The 12,047-nt window shown below is 35.6% G+C and overlaps 1 protein-coding gene across 1 annotated transcript; it reads right to left on the bottom strand.

The window, feature by feature from the left end:
* Positions 1 to 7,657: 7,657 nt before the first annotated feature.
* On the bottom strand, positions 7,658 to 11,876 carry LOC127256091 (probable pyridoxal 5'-phosphate synthase subunit PDX2). Its single transcript, XM_051281925.1, has 7 exons — positions 11,676 to 11,876; positions 11,425 to 11,552; positions 10,037 to 10,124; positions 9,790 to 9,863; positions 8,917 to 9,108; positions 8,014 to 8,111; positions 7,658 to 7,894 (listed from the first exon to the last, which is right to left on the bottom strand). Exons 1-7 carry the CDS (start codon positions 11,725 to 11,727, stop codon positions 7,786 to 7,788), a joined length of 741 nt encoding a protein of 246 aa, XP_051137882.1. The 5' UTR covers positions 11,728 to 11,876; the 3' UTR covers positions 7,658 to 7,785.
* Positions 11,877 to 12,047: the final 171 nt, after the last annotated feature.

Consider the following 12,047-nt stretch of genomic DNA (forward strand, 5'->3'; position numbering starts at 1 on the left):
TCTCCTCAATATGTAGTAAGTACAAGTACAATACTTCTGTTTTTCAATATACATGCTCCCTCTAACTCTCTCTCTCGCACTATATATTATTTTTGTAATGGGTTATATTGTTTCCGAAAGAAGTTTTGAATTTTTTTTATTTTTTCCACGGCATAAACAAAAAATGGTGAATTGTAGTTCATATAGGTTTCTTATGAGTTTTAAAATTTTGCTTTTCGACGGATGGCTGGTTTAATATTGTTAAATTTGTGTACCAGGAAAGTGCTGCGGCTGAAAAGAGAGTGATCCTTGCGATAAAGCAGGGAAAGTTGCTGGCAACCGAAGGTGTGTCTGTTTAGCTGTTTCTTTTCCTTAGGTAGAAATGAATACTAATGTTTTCTGAAGCTATTCCCTTCCTCCTCCGTCGCTGAATATTTTCTTGGATGGACTGTCCGACAGGCATGGCTATTTTCATAAAGATGGTGGAATGAGAGCAGCCAAGAAAGCAGCAGCTTGTTTGTTGACACAAAGCCTAAGGATGATATCCTAATGTTTAAACATTAACTAAACCAGGACTCCTCTTCTCAATATGTAGTAAGTACAAGTACAATTTGCATGAAGAACTAGAATGTGAAAGAAGCTTGGAATTTATTTTTTTTTTATTTTCTTATGAATTTTAAAATTTTGTTTTTTTTATGAATGCTGCAGTTGCGATAAAGCAGAGAATCCTCGTGGGAATTGACTGCAGGCACCCGATAGTCTGTCTCTTTATCTGTTTCTTATCCTTCAGTCGAAGCAAACACTAAATTTTTTGTGCTATTCCCTTCCTCTTTTGTCTCTGAATTTTTTCTTGGATGGACTGTCGAACAAGCATAGTTATTTCGTGAAACAAGAGCAGCCAAGACAGTTGGCAGTCCACTTGTTTGTGGACACAAAGCCTAATGATGATATCCCAATGTTTCAACATTAACAAAACAAGGACTCCTCTCCTCAATATGTAGTAAGTGCAAGTACAATACTTCTATTTTTCTTCATACATGCTCCCTCTCTCACTCTCTCACTCTCTCTTGCACTATATATTATTTTTTCCATGGCAGAAACAAAAAATGGTGGATTGTAGTTCATATAGGTTTCTTATGAATTTTAAAATTTTGTGTTTTGACAGATGGTTGATCTGATATTGCTAAATCTGTGTACTAGGAAAATGTTGCGGCTGAAGGATAGTGATCCTTGTGATAAAGCAGAGAAACTTGCTGACCGCCTCTCATCTAGAGCTAACTGCAGACACCCGACGGTTTGTCTGTTTCTCTGTTTTTTATCCTGAAGTAGAAGTGAACACTAATGTTTTCTTGAAGCTATCCCCTTCTTCCTCTGTCGCTGAATATTTTCTTGGATGTACAAACATAGTTATTTCATGAAGACTGTGGGCGAGAGCAGCCAAGACAGCACCAGTCCCGTCTTGTTTGTGGGCACAAAGGCCAAGTATATTAACAAAGAACTCATCTTCTCAATATGTAGTAAGTACAAGTACAATATTTCTGTTTTTCAATATACATGCTCCCTCTAACTCTCTCTCTCACTATATATTATTTTTGTAATGGGTTATATTGTTTCCGAAAGAAGTTTTGAATTTTTTTTTATTTTTTCCACGGCAGAAACAAAAAATGGTGAATTGTAGTTCGTATAGGTTTCTTATGAGTTTTAAAATTTTGCTTTTCGACGGATGACTGGTTTGATATTGTTAAATCTGTGTACCGGAAAGTGTTGCGGCTGAAAAGACAGTGATCCTCGCAATAAAGCAGGGAAAGTTGCTGGCAACCGAAGGTGTGTCTGTTTAGCTGTTTCTTTTCCTTAAGTAGAAATGAATACTAATGTTTTCTGAAGCTATTCCCTTCCTCCTTCGTCGCTGAATATTTTCTTGGATGGACTGTCCGACAGGCATGGTTATTTTCATAAAGATGGTGGACTGAGAGCAGCCAAGAAAGCAGCAGTCCCATCTTGTTTGTTGACACAGCCTAATGATGATATCCCAATGTTTCAACATTAACAAAATAAAGACTCCTCTCCTCAATATGTAGTAAGTACAAGTACAATTTGCATGAAGAAATAGAATGTGAAAGAAGCTTGGAATTTATTTTTAGTTTATTTTCTTATGAATTTTAAAATTTTATTTTTCTTATGAATGCTGCAGCTGAATCATTGTGATAAAGCAGAGAATCTGTTTCTTATCCTTCAGTCGAAGCAAGTACTAATTCTTTTAAGCTATTCCCTTCCTCTTTTGTCTCTGAATTTTTTCTTGGATGGACTGTCGAACAGGCATAGTTATTTCGAGAAACAAGAGCAGCCAAGGCAGCTGGCAGTCCATCTTGTTTGTGGACACAAAGCCTAATGATGATATCCCAATGTTTCACCATTAAGTAAGTACAAGTACAATACTTCTATTTTTCTTCATACATTCTCCCTCTCTCACTCTCTCTCGCACTGTATATTATTTTTTCCATGGCAGAAACAAAAAATGGTGGATTGTAGTTCATATAGGGTTTTTATGAATTTTAAAATTTTGTGTTTTGACGGATGGTTGGTCTGATATTTGGAAATCTGTGTACCAGGAAAGTGCTGCGGCTGAAGGATAGTGATCCTTGTGATAAAACAGAGAAACTTGCTGGCAACCGCCTCTCATCTAGAGCTAACTGCAAACACCCGACGGTCTGTCTGTTTCTTTGTTTTTATCCTAAAGTAGAAGTGAACACTAATGTTTTCCGAAGCTATTCCCTTCCTCCTCTGTCGCTGAATATTTTCTTGGATGTACTAGCATAGTTATTTCATGAAGACTGTGGGCGAGAGCAACCAAGACAGCACCAGTCCCATCTTGTTTGTGGGCACAAAGGCTAAGTATATTAACAAAACAGGAACTCCTCTCCTCAATATGTAGTAAGTATAATACAATACTTCTGTTTTTCTACGTACATGCTTCCTCTCTCTCTCTCTTACACAATATATTATTTATGTGGTGGATTATATTATTTCCGAAAGAAGTTCTGAATTTTTTTAATTTATTTTCCACGGCCGAAACAAAAAATGGTAGACTGTAGTTCATATAGGCTTCTTATGAGTTAAAATTTAGTTTTTTGACTGGATAGCTAGTTTGAGGGGTAATCTCATATTTTATCCTCATATTTAACTGTCTTTTTATTATGTATCCCAATATTATTAATTTTTCAAAATTTGTCCCTTGAATTTATTAATCAGTGCACTTTTTAGATTTTTCTTTAATTAATACTCTATTCACCCTAATTGTCATAGATTGTTGACTGAAAAAACACATGGCCAAATATTACTGAGTGAGAAAACACGTGGCCACATGTGATTGCGTCATGTTTCACACATATAACATTTGCTTTCTTTCTCAATTTTTATGCTATACAACCTATTTTGTCGATTCTTGTGATGATGCAGCGGCAGCCACGGCAAAGGTGGCGGCGGAGATGTCAGTGGCAACGGTAGTGGTTCCTGATGGTGGCTCAAAACACGAGGCCTTTGATCTCAAACCACCTCTGTGATGTTCAGAATCCTAACGACCCTTACCGAAAGCGTGGAGGTTTCACCGGAGTGAACAATTCGATTACTACGCTCCCAAATGGTTGTGTGCTTGTCTTTGAAATCCACATATATAACATATATATATATAATTCCTTGCGAACTCATTGGGTAGATTTATTAGCTAATTTGATGACTAAGATAGAGGCAATTGTTCTGATTTGAGGTTACAGGTACATCTCCCACCAGTAGTAAAATCGTCGATTTCGATCCTAAACCAACAAGTTACAGTTTCCACCACGGCACCTAACTCTACTGTCGCTGGAAAGCCAAGCTGCCAGACCAAATCAAGTCCGTCATTGTTATGAAAAAGCCCGATCCCAACCTTTGGAAGCGAGTAAGTAATAAATTCATTCCTTTAGGGTTTTTCAAGTTTATTAATTTCAAATCAATGAATTACAGATGGTGATGATGATGAGGACGATGATGTTTTTGTGTTTTTTTTTTTTTGTTTTTTTATTATTGTCATTGTAATCTTTCAACACTTCTAATTCACATACCAATTTGTCACAGGAAGCTGTTCGATCGAGTTGGACAAGTACGATTTTGGCAGCATAGTGCAGCAGTTGATCTGCTAAGAGCCTGGGCTGGGCATACCTCCATCCCTAGAGCGCCTTATGAGGTGGAAGCTCCACGTACGGTATAAAAAAAGAGATGGGCAACTATTCGAACTCTCCATACATGAGTAGCATCACGACCTCATGCAGGCAAGACTGGCGAGACCTAGCAAGGCAACTCGATTGTACGTCAGAGAATCCATAGTAGAGGAACTTATCGGTCACCATATCATCGGGGTACCTGGTATAGATAACAGAGGGCGTGATGTCTCCCTGGGAGCTGGAAATTCCGACAAGAATGTTCCTAACTGGTACAAGAGAGCGGACTACATACGTACACCTTCAATGTTAGTCGACCTCCTGGATTCCACAACCGACAATCAACGACTTTGAATCTAGACAATCTCCTCAACCCTAATCATCATGCAAATCTGTAAGAGAATATGGCAGTGCAGTAGAAGGTTTATTATTAGGAGAGAGAAAGTATAATGAGAAAAGTATTTAATATAAAGAGAGAAAATAGTGAGAAGAGAAAAAGTAAGTGAGAAGTCAGCCACACAATTAGAATGTTAATTTAAGAATTAAGATCTTAATTAAAGAAAAAATAAAAAAATGTGCTAATTAGTAAATAATAGAGATACATAATGAAAATACGGTTAAATATGAGGACAAAATATGATATTACCTCTCTGGTTTGATATTGTTAAATTTGTGTACTAGGAAAGTGTTGCGGCTGAAAGGACAGTGATCGTTGTAATAAAGCAGGGAAACTTGCTGGCAACCGAAGGTCTGTCTGTTTCACTGTTTCTTATCCTTAGGTAGAAATAAACACTAATGTTTCTGAAGCTATTCCCTTCCTCCTCCAATATTTTCTTGGATGGACAGGCATAGATTTTTCATGAAGATGGAGGACGAGAGCAGCCAAGACAGCGCCAGTCCCGTCTTGTATATTTATTTCTGTTCTTGTGTACCAAAATAATTGATTGGGATAGCACGCAAATAATAAATTATGGGATGTTGCATGTTGGCTCTTGTTGCATTTTTCGATACCATTTTGGGGAGTGGCAGCCAACCATGGTTGGGAAATGTTCCATTTAGAGGTAAAAACTAAAATCTGCAGTTCTAAATGGTGATCTTGAAGATGTTCATGAAAAGTAAGGGTTTGGTATAGTAATTTATTGAAAATGGCTTTCGGTGTAGTTGTAATGAGCATACACTTTGTGTGGAATTTGAAGGTGAAGATTTTTGCTCACTTTGATAGTACATTGATGATATGATTTATACAGGAAACTCTCCAAGAATCATAAAGAAGGTGAATAAGTCCATGATGCAGGCTTTTGAGATACTTGATCTTGGTTAGCTACAATACTTTTTGGGAATCCTAGTTATTCAAGATGAACATATTATTTTTATTTGTCAAAAGAAACATGCTGCAGATTTATTAAAGAAAGCTGGAATGGAAAATTCTAATGTTGTTCAGAATCCACTAATCACAAATGAAAAGATGCAACTTAATGATGGTGTTGGGAAGGTCGATGAAAAGAAATTCAGAAGCATTGCGGGTTTCCCTCGTTATCTTACACATATAAGGCCTAACATTGTTTATGCAGTAGGCCGTATCTCTTGCTTCATGCATATATACTACAAAAAAATATCATTTTTGTAGCGGGGTTTTTCGTCCCTAAATTCATTTTTTCGGTTACTAACGTCATTAGAGATGAAATTATGGATGAAATTACATTAACTACGTGAACTTTAGGGACGGAATTCCGTTACAAATATACTATTTTTTTTTTATAGTGAAAATCCAAGCAAGATCCATCTAGGAGCTGCGAGGTGTGTTCTTCATTTATTACAAGGACAATGAAGTTTGGAATCAGGTATTGAAATGGAAACAAGAATATACTCATTTCCTCTGCTCTTAGCTAGGCCTTGTGTAAATGATAAGAAAAGTACCAATGTTACTTTATTAATCTTGATTCAGGTCCAATCTCATAGTGTTTGGTGAAACAAAAGATAATGGCGCTTTCAAGCACGGAAACTGAATACATAATAGTATAATATAAGACTGAAATTTTTACATTTTAATCATAAGAATACGTATATATTTATAGTGAGAATCTACGAATCTTTTAAATAAGACAACTACTATAAATATAATATATTGCTTCTAAATATATTTTAACACCCCTCCTCAAATTCAAGATATAATTGAACAAACTTGAGTTTGTCTGAAGTAACCAAAAAAGATATAGTTGAGATCTTCAACGAACAAACTTGAAGTTTCCATTGACTAAAAGTGGTGTAGTCATCCATTAAATCAGAGTCAGAATTAAAACTCAAGACCGAGTTGAAAATAGGACTCGCTCGTTCACAATGGAACTAGAGTCGAAAACAGGACTCGCTCAGGCTTAATAGAGCTAGAGTCGGAAAGAAGGACTCACTCGCTCACAACAGAGCTAGAGTCGGAAACAGGACTTGCTAGCTCACAACAGAGCTAGAGATGGAAATAGGACTACTTCGCTCTCGATGGAGTTAGAGTTGAAAATAAGGCTCTCAACGGCATTAGAGTCGAAAATAGACTCTGTCAATGGAGTAGTATAGACGGAGATGACATGGAAATAACATGATTGTGAATAGAAGTAGATACATCAATAAACTATAAAAATACATATGGAATATAAAGGGTCGTGGATATACCCGAAAAAAATTTGACTCTGATACCGTATTAGAATAATAAACTGAAATTTTCTATTTCAATCATAAGAATATGTATTTATATATAGTGATATCAAATCTTCTAAATAACTTAATAATCCTACGAATCTTTTAAAATAGACAACTACCATAAATATAATATATTGTTTCTAATATATTTTAACATAAAGATAATAGTAAATTAGATGTAAATATCGCAATTCGAAAAAAATATTTTCCAGCTCAAAATAGATAACACATGTTTCATGCCACACTTCTAAGAACAAACAGAAACCTCTGTTTAGTATTAGAGCTCTTTGTTTTATAAGTTATATAATTGGGAAAAAATCATAAATGGCCTTGTTACTATTAGAGCTCTTTGTTTTGTTGTAGTCTGTATTATTTTTAATGTAGACTTGAATTATTAAACATGCTAAGTTCCTGAATGATACGATCAATTTCATTACAATGCTGATTCAAAATTGTGAAATTGAAATAAAAATTTAGAGTGTGTTTGTTTGGGGGTTTGAATTTTGAGTTGGAATTTGAATAGTAAAAATTTTGAATTTGAATGTAAAATTAATTTTTAGTATAATATAAAAAATAAAAAATAAACGTTTGATTTGATGTTTTTAGGGAAAAAAAATTGGATGAATAGTGTAAATGAATATTCAAAGTGATATTGTTAATTGAAATATAATTTGCAATATAATAATATTAAATATAATAAAAGAATTCTTTTTTTTTTAATTGGAAAATAATAAAAGAATTCTTAATTTTATGTATAAGGGAGCAGCCAGAACTTAGAAACAAGGTCAACAACAAAATAATAATAATAACAATAATCATAATCATAATATTAAATAAATAAATAAATTTCATTCGACTACTATCATAACAATTCTGGTAAAGCAAAGAACAGAGCCAAATATTGAGGAGATGAGTCCTAGTTTTGTTAATGTTGAAATATTGGGAGATCATACTTAGGTTTTGCGTCCACAAACAAGACAGGACTGCTGCTGTCTTGGCTGCTCTCGTCCACCATCTTCATGAAATAACTATGCCTGTCCGACAGTCCATAAAAAAAAAAAAAAAAATTCAGAGACAGATGAGGAAGGGAATAGCTTCAAAAAAAATTAATGTTTGCTTCGACTGAAAGATAAGACACAGAAAACAGACAGACCATCTGGTGTCCGCAGTCAGTTCAGGGTGAAAGGCGGTTGCCAGCAAGCTTCCCTGCTTTATCGCAACAATCACTGTCTTTTCTGCGGCAGCATTTCCCTGGTACATGCAGATTTAGTAACATAATAATTAGCACTCAACTGTTTCGAGGTGCATTAGGGAGTTGCAAACTAGGACAGGAAAGTCTTCGTATTGTGTTCACTACTACATCACAATAATTCATATGCTCAAAGATAAAATGCAATTTAGTGCAAGACAAGCCATGATACTGCTACCTCGAACATAACTCTATCTCGTGCTGTTCATGGTACCGCATTTATAACTTTTCAACCCGTAGGCATCATCTTAAAAAGATCTTTAAATCTTTAAATTCTACGGCATTGTTCATTAGATTAACATGTCAGTTGATTTCTGTCGAGACAAAATAAAATAGATAGGACCGACGAGGCTATAGGCTATAGCTCCAAGTTATCATGAAAGCATCACATACTTTAGTTCCTCAATAAAATACGCTGCTCGATACAATTCTCAAAATTGAACTTACAAGATATATATATAGTAAGGCAACTTATGGAGAATATCTTTAGATTTTTCTACTATGGCAAACCATACTTTCAACCAAGTTTCATATAGACAAAAAAATTGCGTGAAGCAACATAAACACACAACTCACACGTATACAAAGGAACTCACCATTAATGGCTTAAAAATGACAATTAATAATAATAATAATAAGATGTCCACGAAGAATAAATTGGAAGATTTAAACCAGAAAATAGAATGATGCAATCTTTACTGAAAGTATTATTGAATTCTCCAGCCCCTCCAATGGAAATGATAAACCAAGGACATATATATATATATATATATGCATCAAGCAACAATGTGAAAAAACAAAATTTACCTCTACACTTTCAACAGCAGCATCAGCTAGAGCCGTATTCCCAGATGGAACAGGAACTTCTGCCAACACTTCAACTTCAGGGCCTACTTCAAGGATTCCTGGGGCACGAATAAACACAGCCCTGAAGCTAGGTGGACCTCCCTCTTTGGCTGCAACATCAGGAATTGAAAGCTCTGCTTCAAAGCTTTGAATCTGATGCACGGCAGCAATGTTCATTTACATAAAGTATTGTTGTCAAAATAATGAGGGAAAGGAGGAAAGAACAATAACTTGAACCTTGGGGCAGGAATATATCACTCTATCTGAGGACTAGTTTATAGTTTATAGTAATGTAGGATTAGTTTATAGTCTGCAAGTAGAAAATGCATTCCCATTTTATGTATTAAATCAACAGTCATCCATGAACCTAAGTAACACTGTTATCTCTGTCTCAATATAAAGAGAAGTTAAATATCAATTCATAAGAACTCTGTCCTCAAGTGAGTATATAAGATTTATACCTTTTCTCAACAACACACATGCATATTAGTCCTTGAAATATGCGATACTAGTGCAAGTGCAGTATAATTGCTCCGGAGGGTTAGACAATGAACTAAAATCCCAAAAAGAGGAGTGAGATTCTTTAAAATATAATAAGAGTTCCTAAACCTTTTTAGAGATACTAACAAAAACATGTGAATTTGATATTTTGCAATTTACCTATACAAATGATCATAAACCCCATGATTTTAGTGCCCAGACATAATTATCAAATAAACAAGAATAAACTTACATACAATGGAGACATGGTATCACATGCAGGAGTGCACACAACAACAAAAATTAAGAACACCATAGGTTGTATGTGGAAATTGAAAATGCCATTTGTTATACCTGACTGCCAAAGAAGTTTCGGTGAACTGTACAATTTAGGCCACCGACAAGTTCCTGTCCACCAGATTTCTGACCTGAAACAAATTATTGCCCATGAGCTTATAAACCAAAATACAAAAGGGATATCTTTCACAAAACATGATTGAAGTGTCATGGAGACAAATATGAAAGCTTAAATTTTTCACAATATATACAAAAGTATGTAATTATCAGCAAAACACATATATGACAACAGGTAAATACCTACCAATTGCTCTGTCAGCCAAGAATATAAGACCAGCACAGGTTCCCCAAACTGGTTTTCCCATTTTGACAAACTCCCGTAATGCTGGAAACTGCAGTTGCACCAAATAAAACACAAAAGGATGTTATCTCTATTTGTTCACAGCATAGCATGATACTGTACATTCAGAATTGTTAGAAATATCAAAATCTTGATCTCTGTAGTTTGTATTCCAACAGAGTGAGGACAAGCACAAACACAAGACACACATTGAGGGCCCTGAAACTAAATTCATAGTGCCATAGCCATATCGGGAAGTAAGAGCATTCTCAATGAGCCTAGAGAGGAATTGTGTGATCTATGTTAGCACTCTTCCAAAGCCTACCTAGTACCTACAAATTTCTGACTTCTTATGGACTCCACAAAAACTAACTAGCTTGTTTCTTTTCACCCACTATAATCTTCATTTTTATTATTGACATCTCCAGAGCAAAAAACCACTAAAATCTGTACTTTAAATCTTAATAACACTTAGTATCAAAACAGTCACCTGCATCAAAGTTGAAGGAAGATACTTGGAACTAAATTTTTTATCTTGTTTGCAATTATATCCTTCGTTAAAAAGGGTTGCGAGGTTCCAACTTAAAACCAATCGGTATTAAGTGGAATAGCCCTTTCACCCTTATAACCTAAGGGAGTTTCCCAACATTTTCCAATGTAAGACAATATTAAACACTTCCTGAGATGATATCCATCTTGAAACCAAACCCCAATCAAGATTATTACCCCATACAGCCACCACGGCTCTTATACCATGTTAAGAAGGATTCCGGATTCTGAACCCTTCTTAACATCCATCACGAAGATCTGGATACAACTCCCAGGCCCAGGCTCAGCACCAGACACCAAAATCACACAGGACAGAAAGCAAACTAAATTAAACACAAATAAGAAATCAAACAAACAAACTTTGGGAAAGAAAGGGATCATTCATAGTTTATTCAATAAGAGAGCACATAAATGGGTTATGAACTATAGGATTTTCTAGTTTCCACAAAGAATTGATTGCCAATTATTAAAGAATACTAGTACATAAATATGTGAGAGATACATTCACTGTTCATCACCTGTGTAAAACCAAAATTCAGACTCTTGAATTCAAGAACTAAACCACTCAAATCCACAGGTAACAATAAATTTTCTTGCTGATGCCCAAACTCAGACACAATATTAGTTTTATACCAACTCTTCTCCACCATTAGATACAATCATTCCATTCCCAATTTACAATACAACATTTAAACACATAAAAGCATTAACAGAATCCCCCAATCGAATCATCCCCAAAATTCCACAGCCCTTGATTCACGATTGCTTAATAACCATCAAAAGCAGTTAAAAAAAACACGTACGAGATTGTGATATTCCGCAAGCTTGGCCATGGTTGTGCTCTCGCCTCCGGGTATAATAAGAGCATTCACATTCTGCAACTGCTCTGGCTTTTTTATCTCCACCCCCTTCACCCCAACCCTTCGCAACGCTGCAAAACCGACGCACACAAATTCATTACTTCAACAAGCTTACGTACACGCAGTTAGAACGCAATTACACATACATAGATGCAGACACGCAGAATTGAAATGGCGGCAGAATGAGACAATACCCGCAATGTGTTCGTTGAAAGATCCCTGCAAAGCTAGAACACCAACCACCATCGTTTCGAACTACAATCGAGGAAGGCAGCTTCGTGGGCCTTGCAAAACCACAGTCGCCAGAACCCCTCAGATGTGTGACGAATGATTGGACTCTCTCCACACCAAACGATAATGGGACAAAACAAGGATCGACATAACTTTTTAAGATTCTAAATCTAGTTTCACCGATTTTTCGCCCTCTCATGTTCCGTCTCCAAAAATTCTTTTTGATTTTGCAATTTAGCCTGTTATACTTTTCTGTATCTAAGTTTCGGATCAAAATTATTTCATATTTACATTTCTGCACCTATATTGGACTCAACAATTGTATGTCGATTTAA

This window comes from Andrographis paniculata, unplaced genomic scaffold, assembly GCF_009805555.1.
Source record: "Andrographis paniculata isolate CXL003 unplaced genomic scaffold, ASM980555v1 Contig12END, whole genome shotgun sequence".
Lineage (NCBI taxonomy): Eukaryota > Viridiplantae > Streptophyta > Magnoliopsida > Lamiales > Acanthaceae > Andrographis > Andrographis paniculata.

What these genes read in the sequence shown, in the direction of transcription:
- LOC127256091 (XM_051281925.1), bottom strand. Translation starts at nt 11,727, where the DNA reads ATGGTGGTTGGTGTTCTAGCTTTGCAGGGATCTTTCAACGAACACATT. An exon ending in TTTCAACGAACACATTGCGG is followed by an intron (nt 11,553 to 11,675) that starts GTATTGTCTCAT and finishes TCGGTTTTGCAG; the next exon opens with CGTTGCGAAGGGTTGGGGTG. An exon ending in CTGCTGTTGAAAGTGTAGAG is followed by an intron (nt 8,112 to 8,916) that starts GTAAATTTTGTT and finishes TGCATGTACCAG; the next exon opens with GGAAATGCTGCCGCAGAAAA.